This window comes from Alligator mississippiensis, chromosome 10, assembly GCF_030867095.1.
Source record: "Alligator mississippiensis isolate rAllMis1 chromosome 10, rAllMis1, whole genome shotgun sequence".
Lineage (NCBI taxonomy): Eukaryota > Metazoa > Chordata > Crocodylia > Alligatoridae > Alligator > Alligator mississippiensis.
The window spans coordinates 74,412,599-74,427,696 of NC_081833.1; the positions used below are offsets into that span (position 1 = coordinate 74,412,599).

Consider the following 15,098-nt stretch of genomic DNA (forward strand, 5'->3'; position numbering starts at 1 on the left):
CAGTGCGAATGCACAGGAAGACCTGGGCTCGAACGTTAAAGAATGATCGATTCCAATGTCACTGGGCTTCATGCGCTCTCCTCAGCTGTCGTACAGGCTGGCAAGGCCTGGCAGAAGCGCAGAGTCTTCCAAACCGGAGGAGCAAGCGAAATGCCTTAGACATGCAACGTGCACGATTAATTTTGGCACATCTGGGATCTTGAAGGACCACCAAGAACTAGAAGCTCGCACAACTAGCAAGTGTAATAGCTGTTGTATCACGTGCCAACACGTGCTTGGAGAGGCAGACGGTAACAAATATACTGCGATATCGGCAGGTCTCCTGTTTTCACCAGGTTCTGGGCGCCGCACTTCAAGAGGGATGCGGATAACCTGGAGAGGGTCCAGAGAAGGGCAACTCGTATGGTCAAGGGCCTGCAGACCAAGCCCTACGAGGAGAGACTAGAGAAACTGGACCTTTTCAGCCTCCGCAAGAGAAGGTTGAGAGGCGACCTTGTGGCTGCCTATAAGTTCATCACGGGGGCACAGAAGGGAATTGGTGAGGATTCATTCACCAAGGCGCCCCCGGGGGTTACAAGAAATAATGGCCACAAGCTAGCAGAGAGCAGATTTAGACGGGACATTAGGAAGAACTTCTTCACAGTTCAAGTGGCCAGGGTCTGGAACGGGGTCCCAAGGGAGGTGGTGCTCTCTCCTACCCTGGGGGTCTTCAAGAGGGGGTTAGATGAGTGTCTAGCTGGGGTCATCTAGACCCAGCACTCTTTCCTGCTTATGCAGGGGGTCGGACTCGATGATCTATTGAGGTCCCTTCCGACCCTAACATCTATGAATCTATGAATCTATAAGTAGAGTGTGTATAAATTGGCCAACTCCTGACCTGCACTATACCCTGGTGTGCACTTCAAGTGCACTTGTGCAGGTCAGTTAAGGGGAAGGCAAGAGTTTTAATCAAGATGTCTTTGCTGGAAGAAAGACAGGAGACGCCTCTCCTGCGCCGGGTGAGTTGTTGCGGGATGCGAGTGCACGCTGCAGTACAAAAATGAGCAGGCACAGAGAGGAAGAAGACAGCAGGTCATCAGTTAGGCTTTGAAAACCAGCATCAAGTGTATGCGACTGAAGAAGACAGCATGGCTTCTGTATGCACGTGGCCTACAGGGATAATCCCTTTGGGTACGCACGAGTCAATTGATTTAATCTGGATTACACCTGGGGAGCAGCAGGCAGTACCTGACTCACGCTCAGCAAAGACTCGAAGGTCTTTGTCCCGGGGGAGTAAAGCTGCTTGGAAGATACATGGCAGGATTAGTCATCGAACGACGAGAAAACTGAACCCCGAGGCAGACGCTGCATTTGCTGCCCTCCATCGCCACGTATTGACAAAGTTCATCAAGAAGCTGCAGAGTTTGGGGCTGGGCGGTTTCGGGGGTTGTTGTTTTTCCTCCTGGTTCTCAAGGGGCGAAAAGTTCAGCAAAGCCAACGGGGACATAAGAACAGAGGTGGGAGGTACATGTTGCAACAAAGCCTTGAACTATGTTCCTCCAGCACTGTAGGCATTCGGCTGAAAGGAAGAAAACTCTGATAAAGCAAGGAATTCTGCAGAGACAGCAGTGTCTCCCGAAGGTCAGGCAGGAATGAAAAGAAAAAGGGGGGAAAAAAAGAAAAGAAAAGAAACTGCCCCCCCATAAATTAGCCAAACAAAGGCAGGCAGGGCCAGCTACAAACGTTACTCAACCCCACTTCACAATAAGTGCCTGTATCGCTCCCGGAGAGAACGAGAACTTCATTTTTTACAAAAGCAGGGTTTCCAAACTCTCCTCTGCTTTTTTTTATCTATCCATCTAAAAATAGCAAAAGCTTATTTAGGCAGGTTCATTAGCCAAACACATTTGGGGCAATACGCTTCCCTAGGCACAAATGATTTTCAGTGGAAAGGCTTATTATAGGAGGAAAAAAACAAGGGACATTTCCTCTGTTCTCCCAAATCTTATTAAGAAAGGAAAAAGCTGGATTTTTTAAGGGAGAAAATGTTGTGGTTGCAGCAGTCGGCATCATGTCTGGGAGCAATGATGCCAGCTTGCCCAGCCTCTCCAATCCACATACCTCAACCAAGACCTAGGTGGATCACCTCTCGGGTGAGAACATATTCAGGGTGCCCCTTTAATCCTTGGCTTTTCTGCAGAAAGTACCAATATAAGGGTGTGATTCTTAGCAGGAGTACTAGACATGACCTATGCACACAGGAAAACTCAGTCTCTGCCCTTTCACCAATTAGGCAGCTAATTTCTCCATAGGCAGTGCAATAGAAATGGGTCCTGGGGAGGGATCTGAAAGACAGGGTCGCTGTTTTACAGACAAGTCCAAAGATTAGGGTGATGGACAAGGGTGGTTATGAACATGGAGGGGCAGGTGTGGACACAAATACTCGTCTTCTAGGAGCTGAATGGAGATGTGGCAGCCAGCTAGGTACAGAAAGTACAAGAGTTATTATATACAAAATGTTTGGACCCTGAAACTTGGAGTGAAAGACCACGTGTCAGTCCTGGGAGATGTCCAGGAAAAAAGAACTCACTTGATTTGCAACTCCCCCAAAAGTGGGTGTACCGCGCACAAGGGCTGGAAATGCAGAGCCGGACCCTTGTGTAACAACGCTCTGCACTGCCGCGTGAATTAGAAACCCGGCTCTTTGCTGGGCCTCAGCGTGCTACAGACTCGGCGCTTTGCTCCCGGGAATCACTTCCCTTTTTGCAATGTGGATGGGAAAGCACTCATCCCCCTCATTCCTCATCCGGTTTCCTTTCAGCAGTCAGTAGAGGGCACAGTCCGACCGGTTACAATCCCTTGCCGTGTTTACAAACAGCATTTTGGGAACAACAACAAAAAACCTTTCATCTGTGCAGGGGGGTCGGATTCGATGACCCCGAGATCCGTCCAGCCCTGTAATTCTATGAAGATCCGCAGCAGCCAGCGTACCAGCTGGGATGCCATTTCTGTCCTGTGTACCTCATGGGAGCTGGCAACGCAAGCTGGCAGAGGACTGTAGCAAACAGCTGAGATAGCTCAGATCCCAGCATAAAGCCCGCAGCTCACATTTGCCATTGCAAGCTATATCCCGCATGCACAGCCAGCGGAGAGGGGGGAAAAATAGAAGGCATCAATTTGTTCGCCTCTGATGAACACATGCCATTTTCCTGTTGCAAGGAATATGCCCTGCTGTTAACCAAGTGGTATGCCCCGATTATACAACTTAAGGACATGCCTGTTCTCCCATGAGCTAAACATATATTTGAGCAAAGTTGGTTTCTTTGCAAGCCTTTGGGCAGTTTCAAGCATTTCCCTGTAGATGATAAGACATCCAGGTGGGAGAGAGGAAGGGACAGAAAGCAATAGTGACCCACAGCAGGGTCTCTTTGCATACGAGCTGGAAACAAAATGGCATTTGCTGCTCTTCATTCAGCAAAGTCTGCGCCTAAAACGAGCACTGAACTTCTCACTAGCCCTTGTTTGAACCGCTAGGGTGTCCCTCACACCCCTTCCAATGTCTGTCTAGACTAAGAGAAATGTCATTAACTTTCAGATGCGCCTGTCTTTGATCGTCATGAGTCTCCCCGAGGCGCTCAAATTTCTTTCCAAATCGCATCCTCCTGAATTCATTACAGGCAGCTCTCCGTAGGCTGTGATCGAGTTATCCGATGAGAACTGGCTAAAGAGATCAAGATAAGAAGGTGGATGTCTGCTGCTTTGCAACATTATTTACGTGGCCCTTAGGTTTTGATCAAACACAACAAAGAGCTGAACTCAACCACGACTGACTTACGTGCTGCTAACACGGGTCCCAGCAATGATTTTAAAGAGGTAAAATAGGGAAGCTTGTATATAAAGCACACGCTTTTATAAAGGGACTACTGGAAATGTCACGCTAGCATACAGAGAGACACGACGCTCTTCCCATGGGTTTATGACAGGCTTGCAATGCACCTGTGGCAAAGTGGGACTCCCCAACCAGCCACAATGCTAGCTGCCCCACTTGCTTTTGGGCACACCCCCCACCTGACTCGCCTGCCATGCCTTGTTATTAATTAATCGATCAATCTTAATTAGGCGGGAGGCTGCCCATTTACTGCCCCGATGCCAGGGGGCGCTATCTGCAGCTCCGTACCTCCCCTACACCGCAGCCCATGCCTTGTGGCAAGCACCCCAAAGGTGCTCAGCCATAGCACCCTAATGATTGTTCATCAGAACAAAATGGGGTTTTTTTAAGACAATTAATCTCACGGGACTCTAGAAGCGCTCGGAGGGTAACGTTTCACCTTTATTGTTATTAAAAGGCCCAAAGAAAGACATTCTGGAGGTGAACACATGTTCTGTAGGCAGCTGTTACTATATCCTGAGAGATGATGGAGGAAGGAGTCAGGGTCCAGATATGTCCCAACATGAGCAAGGCAGTCTTGCAGCCTCTAAGCTTGAGTTTATTTTTAATATCAGGTGTATTTTTAACATCATATAAACACTAAAACGAAGTCGTCAGGATGTGATGCGTTGCTGAGTTGATCTGGGGCCTGCTATTTCACGATGGATAAATGAGAGAGTCACTCTTTGATCTGTTCTAAGACAAGACGCAAAAGCGGCTTCCCTATCAATTATTTGGCAAGAAAATTAATCCACTTGTACTGAAATTTGTGGAAGAGGCAACAGCCTTGCATTATCACTCACAAATCCAGGTACGAAGATACCACGGCTAAGTACGTACGCTGGCTTAGCATTGGGTTTTCAAGAAAGAGCCGCCGGCTGTGGCTGCATCATTGAAAACCACCACCTGCCTCAAAGAAAAGCGATGTATGTGCATGCCTTGTTACATCTATTGGTAGAAAACATGAACACCAAAGCCAGCAAAGGAATAAGTAGCAGAAACCAAGAGAAAAGTCCCAAGACCCGCTCCCTCCCTCAAAATCAAGAGGAGACATACTCACCCTTCCCCAGCTGAACGAAGCCAAGGATGATGATCAAGGCAAGCGCCCCCAACTTGGCCGCTGCAAAGGCATCCTGGACACGAGTGGCAGCTTTCACACTGTAACAGTTCACCGCTGTGAGCAGCACTGGAAAAAAAGAGGAGAGAGAAGTCAGCTTCCATTGCAGAACGGGCAGTGTGCCGTGGGATGAATCACCGGCTTGTGCTTCCTCGTACTCAACACACACCGATTCCTAAAAAGGAAAAAAATAACCCCTCAAAGCTCACAACCGTGCCCAGCTGCCCCTGCTTTACAACTTCCCACTTCCTGTACCACTCCCCCGAAAACAGACAGCCTGGTGCTGTATACCGAATGCCACCCCGAAGGATAGCATACCACTGATTTCAAGGTTTGGCATATTCGGGCTATCAAGTGATAAGTCGTGACCTGTCCAGGCGAGGGGGATAAAAGGGGCGTGGGTTGCAAGCCTCCCTTGTCCTTGCCTTAGGTTTTGTGGCATGTGGTCTCTGTAGACTGGAAGCTCGCTGGGGCAGACACCTACCTGCCTAGGACTAAAAACAATGACTGCTACTGTTCTTATTAAGCACGTGGCTTCAGTCCCCGCTAAGCCAATCCAATTACTCTTGTGATCGAGCCTAGTTGCATATAATCGCCACGTACATACAGCCCCTGAGGCTATTTCTAGCATTGGCGACATATACCGTATTACTAATGGCCCTGAGGCCACTGCGCTGTTACTGTACACACACGAAGGGACAGTCCCTGCCTTGAAGCACTAGCAGTCTCAGTACACAAGACAAGAAAGTGTGGGAAAGGAAGGAGAAGCAACTTGCCCTGAAGAAGGTCATTGGCAGAGCTGGGAAGAGAACCAAGGTCTCCCAAGCCCGTGTCCAGGATCTCATACTGCCTCCAGGCACAGACACAAAGCAAAAGAAAACTCTCACGGATCAAAAAAGACGCATTTCCGACAGGACACCATCACATCGTTCTTCTCGCCAGGTTGCCTTTCTAGTCTTATCCTAGAAAGATGCTCACGTAGTAGTAGGACCAGGGTTAATAGTGGGCCGTACACTAAATGCAGTCCATCCTATAGGGCTCTCCTTCCCTTCCTCCCTGACACCAAGCACATCCCCTCTCTCCCATGCACAGGACCCCTTCGCCAACTTATGAGCTCGGACCCGGCACCATATCCAGGATGGTAGCTACCGCACTCCCCAAAAAACAGCTGATTGCAATATCCGCCTTTAGCTGCCACATTGCATCCAGGTTAACTCTCATCCTTTCACCTGCGGACCCTGGTTTATTTTTAGTCTTTGGAAAGGTGGAAGGGAGGCTCCCCAAACAGGCTACATACAGTGCTGCTACATACCAGCTTCTCCTGCAGCACAATTAGAAAGGACAAGAAAGGAAGCAGGATACTACCGAGAGCAGTGGTGACATTCGAGCGCAGCATGCCCGCGGCCTGCCCTGATCGCGGCACTGAACTCACCGGCTTTCCCAGTGGAAAGGATGGGAAGGCAGCGCTGCATCGAGCATGCCCCATCAGCTAGCATTAAAGAAAGTTAATGGGGAAAGTGTCTGCATCTTGGCAGGGGAACTGACTGCCAGCCCTGGCACTTGGGAGGGTTATGCTGGCATGCCAGCAAGGCAGATTACCATGATTTTAAAGAGGACTGTCTATGCCTCCCTCCCTTCAATGAATAGAGGCAGCGGAGCTGGCTGCACAGCATATTGTCCTCAAGGGGCCTTCGGGAGAGGGTGATCCCACACACTGCCCAGCCATATGCAGGTCAGCTCTTCTCTTACTATTCATCCCACCGGTTTTCAGAAGCAGGGATGCTTAGTGTGGCGTCGGGACCCCGCGCTGCCCTTCCCCGCAAGCCAACACGCACGGTGCAGTTTGTAAACTGTGATCACGTCTTCGCCCACCTTGACTCCGGGTTTCTTACAGCGCTGCCACAACTTTTGGAGTCCCAAGCAGGGATTGGGACCCTGCTACAGGAGGCATCACACAGACAATGAATGAGCTGCCTTGGGCTATGAACAACTCTGCCCCGGGCTATGAACAACTCTGCCCCATCACCCCCCGGAGGAAGCAGGCGTGGGTGTGATGCTTTCTGCAGACACGGGGGCGGTTGCTCCATTGCAGGGGTCGGGTAGCAGCGTGTTTCCATCCCTTCAAGAGGGGGAGAGAGGAGGGGAGCCCCACGGCTCAGACCTGGAACAGCGTATGCACTCACAGACCTCTCCGGCCTGTTTGTCTGAAGCGATTAAAAAGATGACCTGCCTCCTCTTCAGCCACTGGAAACAGCCAGCCCGGGGCAGCGGGCAGACAGGTCATCTAAGGTTACGTCTGCACCCACTGGGGCAGGCAGGAGCCTTTTCAGCCTGTATCACGGTGCACGCTATTCAGAGTGGACAATCCTCCATCTCCAGGCCCCCCAGCTGGCAGACCCCGAGCCAACGTGTCCTCCAGGCTACAACACAGGATATTTTATATGCCGGCTAGCAATGCATTCACACTACGCAGGGGCTGCCAGCCAAGGGTCTCCAACAGCTGACTCAGCCTCAAAGACTTCCTGTGGGGTGGGAGGAGGAAAAACCAACACGCTGAAATGCAAATCAGTAAAGCAAAGTGTGGAGGTGGGGATGGAGGAGAAGGTTTTAAAATATTTTTGGAGTTTTTCTTCCCCCCCCACCCTGACTTGCATGGGGCTGGGGTCTGACAAAGCAACGTGCTGGGTCTGCTTGTATCGCATCCCGGGGGGCTATGTTCGGGGAGCGCATCCAGCAGCACACGGCATGTCTGATCAGCCCCGGCATGTCCGAACGCGGCTGTGCCTCTGCCCTGCCACACCTGGAGGCTGACTCAGGTTTGTGGTACAGCCTCCCACAGAACAGGCATGGATCTGACAGCAAGGCTCAGCCTCACTCTCACTGCTCGAGCAAATAATGAGTGTGATGGGATTTCCTGGTGACTCACACCACTGCCACACAAGGGAAAAATTGCATCATTCATTCACAAGGCTTCGAGGCTCCTTTGTAGTCACCGCATGGTAGGGACATGGGGCAGACCGTGCGGGTTTACCCTCCAAACGCCACGCGCTTAAGGGCTGCAACAGGAGCTTGAAGGCTGAACCGAATTAGTGCGAAACAGAGGAGAGGCCAGACACTGAATCGGGAACAGACTTCCCAAGGAGGGGTGCAGTCCCCAACCTTGGAAGTCTTCAAGAGGGGCCTGGACAGACGCCTTGCTGACCGCAGCATCATTCCTGCCCAGAGCAGGGGGGTGGACATGATGATTTTTCGAGGTCCCTTCCAGCCCTTCACTTGTACACGACTGCATGATAATGGATAGATTTTTTTCCCCTTAAAAGGTCGAGCTTCTGGAGTCATGTGAATGAGCAGGAATATTTCAGCTGAAAGGAAAACACCCCACTCTGCCAGCCCTCAGGGTGGTAGAGGAACGCCTGAAAGACGTGACCCCATCTGGGAGAAATGACTGCAAACCAGAAGGCAAATAAAAAGGACCCCAAATGAGGTTTTTACTTGGTTTGCTTTAGCTTTCTGTTTTTTAACATCCGATTCACAGGCCGAGCCGGTGGTTCTGCGGGGTCTGGTCGGAGACCATGAACCGTCCTGCTTGAATTGGCAGTGAACATCATGTCAGGACTCCTTGAACCCCTCTTTTGTGGGCAGATGTGCAACAACCCGGGCTGCAGCGGCGGCACCCCGTCTTTCTGGGCTCAGCTCCCCACCTCGTGCAACTGGGGGGGACGGCTCTGGCTGACCTGCCGCGACTTCCAGGAGAGAGCAAACGGACGGGACCTGCGCACGCCGTACTGAGCTGAAAAGCCCTCCTTCTCCACAACTTTGAGCCCTTATCACAGCTGTTTTGTTGCAGACTGTCCCTGGAAGATACACGCACTGCTGCACCTCCTGAGAAAGGCCTGACCTTGAGCCCCTTCGGCAGGAAGAGAAGCAGGCAGCGCTATCAAAGGTTGGCAGGATTACGGCGGAGAGATAGCTACCCTATCGCCCTGCTGCAACGCGTCTGCTTTAGAGGGTTTTCTCAGAAGGGGCGCTGTCATGTTAGCTCTTTTATAAAGTGCTCCTGTCTTAAGTTAAGCCTATGGGGAAGGGGCAGAGGACATCCTTAACTCACGGTATATTGGGCATTAACACAGTAAAGACTCAGACCTGTGGGCTGCGCACGGGGCCAAGACCTACATTCAATCACCGGCTCGCAATATGCCAGGGTCTGATGCGAGCCCCAACTTCCGTGCCTCAGTTTCCCCAGCGATAAAACAGGAACCTCACCACCCAGCTGTCACAGAAAGTAATGCTCGCAGAGCGCTCTCAGCGTCAGAGGCGCTATGCAACGTGCTAAGTAAATGTTATTATCTCTGCGACCAGAGACACAAACACATAATAGACACTCAGATAAAACAGCATCTGTTCATTTTTACGAGTCCTGAGGACACGTTTCAGGGGCGTTCGACTCCTTAGGCTGTCACACTTGTAACAGGATGGGATTCTTTGATGCCGAAAGGTTTATTCCTTTGATTTGAGAAGCTATCCATTTGGCAGCGGGCTTTGAGGAACAGTCATTTACCAAGGGAAACTCTTCCCTTCCATCTCCGTTCCACATGCATTAGCTAATCGCTTTACGGGAACAAAAGGGGGGTGGGTGCTGCCTTTCCAGTGGAGGGCAGCTCTGGCTGGCCACCCCAGCACCATGCACTGGCTCAAAGCAGATTTAGTCATCCCAAGAATAAGAACTTGAGCTCAAGCTGAATTTACACAGCACTCCCTCTCCGACGGCTTTACATAATCAGGATAACGGGAGCCACAAAGCCGCTGGGAGGACAAGTGGAAGGGAAGAGGCAGCAAGCCAGCTTGAAAATAGGGTGATTTTTCTTTTCAAGATATTAAAAGGGCCTGCTCACAAGTCTCCGTGCACCACGGCAGACCTTAATACAGCTACTCTAGGTTGCCTGAACTGGGTGGGGGGAAGCTCACGGCTTTTCAGGCTGGTAGGTTCTGCAAGCACATTCGAGGAAAAGGACCACGGACCCTACAGCGGTGGTCCCCAACCTCCACGGGCAACAATCCCGTGATACAGGAAGCCCTGTACTTTGCTCTCCCCGTCCCCTCCAGTTCTCCGCTGCCCCACAGGACAGTCCCCGAGTTCAGTTTGAAATGTTTTTAATTGCCTGCAAGCTAGTACCACTGCACGAAGGGCAACAGCCGTCGAGAAGAGAAAGGCTGGCCTAGCGATGACGGGACTGCACTAAGATGCAGCCAGTTCTGCCACCGTTTCCCTGCAGGATCTTGGGCACGTCATTTAATGTGCACCTCATCTGAAAGTGGAGATCGCGTCCTACTGCCCATGGCGGACGGAGAACACACCTCACGCTGCGTGCTATAGTACTCTAAATTACCCGGCCTCCAAACCAAATACAAAGGTCAGGTCCTTTGGGGGTTTTTATTCATTTCGCAGGATCATCATCTTGTGCTCTCTTTATCACATGTGAGCACTGTAAATAAATCCCTTCCAAATGGGCTGAAGGACTCCTACAATTGCCAAAGAGCAGAGGACTGTGAAGACAGCCCACATGCAACAACGGCTCTGGCGTCTGGAATCCGGTAGATCCGCCCGGCGGTCCTGCCCAAAGCAAACATTGCATGAAAGGAAGGAAGGGAAGGGAAGGTAATTGCATCATGCATGCCATGCTGGCCCTTCCCCTTCACGGGAAGGCGCTGCAGTGGCACCAGACATCTGGAAAGCAGAGTCACACTCAGGGAAGTCATAGCTGTTCACTGGGATTGACTGGGTTTGGGCCAGGGGGAACAGCACCCTCAGGATGACTCTGAATACGAGTGAACCACAAGCTGCCTTTGGCTGACTCTCACCCAGAGAAAAGGGGGAGGATTCTGCTTCCCTGCCCTGCAAATCAAGCATAGCACGTAAAATGGAGCTTGCAAATGGCAGGAATAAGATCCTTTGCTCACTATTCACATTAGAGACTCTGAGCCCCCTATAGACATGGAGGAATGAAGCCTCAAGATGCTGCAAGGATGTGAAATGGGTATAAAAATGGCATGGTGCATGAGTGGTAATACCACTCGTTCACATACCACTCGCTGCAGGACTTGGAGGCCTGGGCTTGCAGTGCTTATTGCAACGCTCCTTTGTGCTCACACAGCTCTCCGAATCGCTGCATGGCTGTGAAGAGGTAATGAAGCTAAATAACACGAGCTAAAGAAGCATCTTCATTCCAGAGCTATAAAAAAGACCGAGCAGGCTGCAGTGCTGCGCTGGGAGGTGGACGCATGGTAGGGAAGAAAGGGAGTTCACACCCTTTTACAGCCTCAGCCGAAGTGAGGTCAACCTAAAAAAGTTGGTGCTATATATCTATCTACTTTGGTTAGTCTATAAGGTGCAAATCTACCCTGCTTTCTATTGAGAAAGGAAGCGCCAAGTTCAGGACCACAGAGGTTACAGCCTTCCTGAAGTGGGGTGATGCTCCTGTGCAGCACGGAGAGGCACGGTGCAGACTCGCATTTGATGCAGGTGCCCAGTGCTGCCAATTGGAAAGCACGGGGCAATGGGTGCCCGGTGCTGCCAGCTGCTGCATTTCGACATGCCTACGTTGAGCAGCTGTCCACATTTCCCTACACAGGAAAGCTGTCACCTTTCCTGCTCACAAGTACTCCCAGAACAGCACCCAGCTCTTTTTAAACAGGAGGGCGCTGTGTCGCCTTCTCTTCCCGTTACCAAAGTGGTGGCGAGGCCTGAGCGGCTTTGCTGGGAAGGCGGATGCAACCAGGCTTCAATACCTGTAGCAGACACAAGACAAGTTGAACTCATTGCAGTCAGGAAATATAAGGTGAAGGTAACAGCAGCATTCGGCACAAGCAGGGACCTGATGCTTTAAAGGAGGGCTGTCTCACTGCTAGCACGTGGCCCCTGAACCACAAATGGCTCATAGGCCCCGGAGACAGCCTCCCCTACTTCCAGGAGGGGCAGGGCTGGGGGCCGGCTAGCGCAGCCTGCAAGACACCTCCCATGCAACCATGCCCACGAGCCGCACGCGAATGACTCGCGGGTTAGCTTATACGACAGGGTTTGCAACATCACAATCAAGAAAACCCTGATTCGATGCGCAGTGAGACACGCGGAGCGGGTGAGGAAGGGAGGACAGCCTTAAAACAGTACAAATGGAAAAGCACGCCTAAATTCAGATTAAACCTAGACATATGCTGCGATGGTTGAAACCAAACTGCGGTGGCAGCTTGTAGCAGAGAAACAGGAAACCAAACTGACTGAAAAAACACAAAATTGGGCGGCTCCATTCTCACCAGGTAAAGCACGGGGAGCGAGAACAGATGGTCTAAAAGGAGACAAGCAGTGCTTTGCATCCAGCATGTGATGAGATCTTTAACAGGTGCTTATTATCTTGACTGTGAAACAGGCTTTAAAAAGAAACTTCCCACATCACCAAGGCAAATACAAGAAAACTAATGGAACCGGCAAAACGAGTGGCTTTGTGTATTAATGTCTTTAAGGCTGTCCCGAAGCAAAGGGACTCGGGCTGGTTGTTGACAATGCAACCAGAGGCATCGGTACAGGAAGGATACGGGCGCCTTATTGATGAGTTAGGGAGAAGCAGCCCCACGTTTGTCTTAGCACCACGTTTGCTGGCTTTCTAATATGCAGTGGTGGGAAAAACATGCAAAAAAGGAGCATGAGAACAGGGGATGAGCAGGAAAGATGCTCATGATGGCAACAAGCCCTCTGAGAAACAGCAGAAGAAAAAAAAGCTAGCCCTGGATAGAGGTTGCACCTTCCTGCTTAAATAAAAGCAGGCCATAAGACTGAGGGCAGGACTTCTAACAGCAAGCTGGTTTCCAACCCCAGTGTTGTCACCACCGGCTCACGTTCCCCATGGACCTGCCGAGGATTTCATCCTCCGTAGCTTCTCTGAATCTGCAATTCTCTGAAAGTAAACCGACAAGTAATTATTTCGGGTGTCTTCCCAGAGCCAGCAGAGGAAGACAAACAGCCCAGCACCACCACTGTGAAACATTCAAATGCGCAACAGGGCTCCCGAGTGTAATAAAGGACAACTTGCAGGAGCGCGGTGTTTGTCACTGCCCAATTGCTACGGCACCTCGAGCAACGTGGTATCACGGGACCACAGCATTCGAGCCAACCTGTCCACATCAGTCAGAGCTACCTGCAGATACCAGCTACGAGAGTTGCTATTTTGGCTTAAAGGGGAAAAAAAAAATTGTACTTTTAGTTGCAAAGCCCTTAGGCTTGACTCTGCAGGGAAGTCTCATGACTGGTTGCTAATAAATGCACAGAGGCATGGAAATTGGTTATCTTTAAAAGAAAAAAAGGGTTATTAAAAGGGGTGGAGGGGAAGCAGAGCTGATTTTTTCATTAAACAGTCCACCCAACGAAATGTCACCTTTTCAGTGACAGATAACTCAGAAGCTTAAGGGTATTTTACCTGTGCAAAGCGCCATATCTGCGCCAAGGTAATAACTCTCATGGGTGATCTCTTGGATTGCACCAACTGCATAATAGTAACTTTTCTAGTAGGTGAACAACTATTAGATTTGCCAAGAGGCTTCTCCAGCACACGGTGAATTTACCCCTACTCTGACCTATCTGCATGTTGAATTGGAGAACCTGCACCCCTGCTACATCAGAAGAGGAATTTAGCCAGGGCGTTGCATGCAATTGCACCTCCAGCTGAAGGCTTCTCCTGGTGTTACCCTCAGGTCTAGAAACACCAGGTTGATTTTCAGTGAGGAGACTTTGCCTTCTCCGATCTGGCTGTTCTCCACGCAGCCAACGATTCCCCACGTTCAGCAGAAACCCTTGGGGATGTGGCTGCACCACAGCATCCAGCAACAAGTTCAGGATTGCAAACTCCTGACACCTTCCAAGCAGGATTTAACCCAGATCCCATTAACAGGACTGCCTCGTAGAGAGCCAGGACTCAGCCCAGCATGCCGGCTGGCAACGCACCGCTTTCTGACCCGTTGTGCCGGGTCTGTCGGCCGCGCTGGACACTTGGACCTCGAGACGCTTGGGATGTCTGAAATCCCGAGTTAAAAATGAAATAAAAGCTTGAAGGGGATTGTAGTGAGTTTCTCTGAAAGCACCTTCCCATTTATGAGTGCTTCGAAATGCTTAACCCTGAAGGTGAAAATACACAGCATTCACGGGGAATCAGAGTGAACGGGGCGTTTTTGTAGAAGCCAAGACACAAGTGCCAAGAAGTGGAGTAACTCAGTGCTGTGCTACCAGGGTCCATAATACCCCTGCCCCCCACCCTCCTGCCTGAGCTCAGCTGATGTCAGTAGCTATTTCCATTAATACTACTCTCTCTAATTAAATAAGGATTTAAAAACGTAATCTAAGTCTTGCAACCTTAGCTATGTAGCCACGGCTCCAGCAGAGGCCCTTTCCTCCCAGCCTGATCAAGCAAGTGCACATTTCAGGGTGCAGCTTAGTTATTTAATCCACCTTTCTGAAAATCTTCAAAGCTTCACATCATCCTTGTCTGGACAGATTAATTCTGAATGTCGACTCTGCAGAATAAACCTGCCTAAAACAGACAAGTGGAAGACTTACTTTGTGCCTATTTGCCGGCAGAGAGCACCCAGCGGGCACGTCTATAGGAGACGCCGACTGCGCAGTAGAGTCGTTTTAAAGATGTTCGCTGGCGCGACTGCGCAGCAACTCCGGTTAATGTGCATTTATTTAGTAGCTGATTATACAAGTACTAAATAAATGCACCATTAGCCATGGCACAGTAGCGTCTTGTGTAGACACGTCCAGTGAGTCTGCAACCTAGGCGTGACTCCACTGCTGAGTAGCTGTGTCACTGAAAAACCAACCATAAAAGCAGAACATGTCAGGGAAAGACACGCTTATATGCTGCAAACACTGTTTTTCCACTGAAACGTTGCCATGTTTCATTGAACATTTAATTTTCTTTGTCTTATGGGCTGTGGCTGCAAATCCACAAGATGCTCAAAGCGCACGTTCAGATGCTTTTGCACAATCAGGGTTGCTGGTGCGATCCAGCTGCTTAAAAATAACACAAT

The 15,098-nt window shown here is 50.4% G+C and overlaps 1 protein-coding gene across 1 annotated transcript in view; it reads right to left on the minus strand.

Moving 5' to 3' along the window:
• Window positions 1–15,098, minus strand: part of SLC7A5 (solute carrier family 7 member 5) — a 47,213-nt gene that overhangs the window by 25,477 nt on the left and 6,638 nt on the right. The window contains exon 2 of the mRNA XM_006275987.4: window positions 4,968–5,093. Coding sequence (XP_006276049.2) covers window positions 4,968–5,093 — 126 coding nt within the window. The remainder of the gene's footprint in view (window positions 1–4,967; window positions 5,094–15,098) is intronic.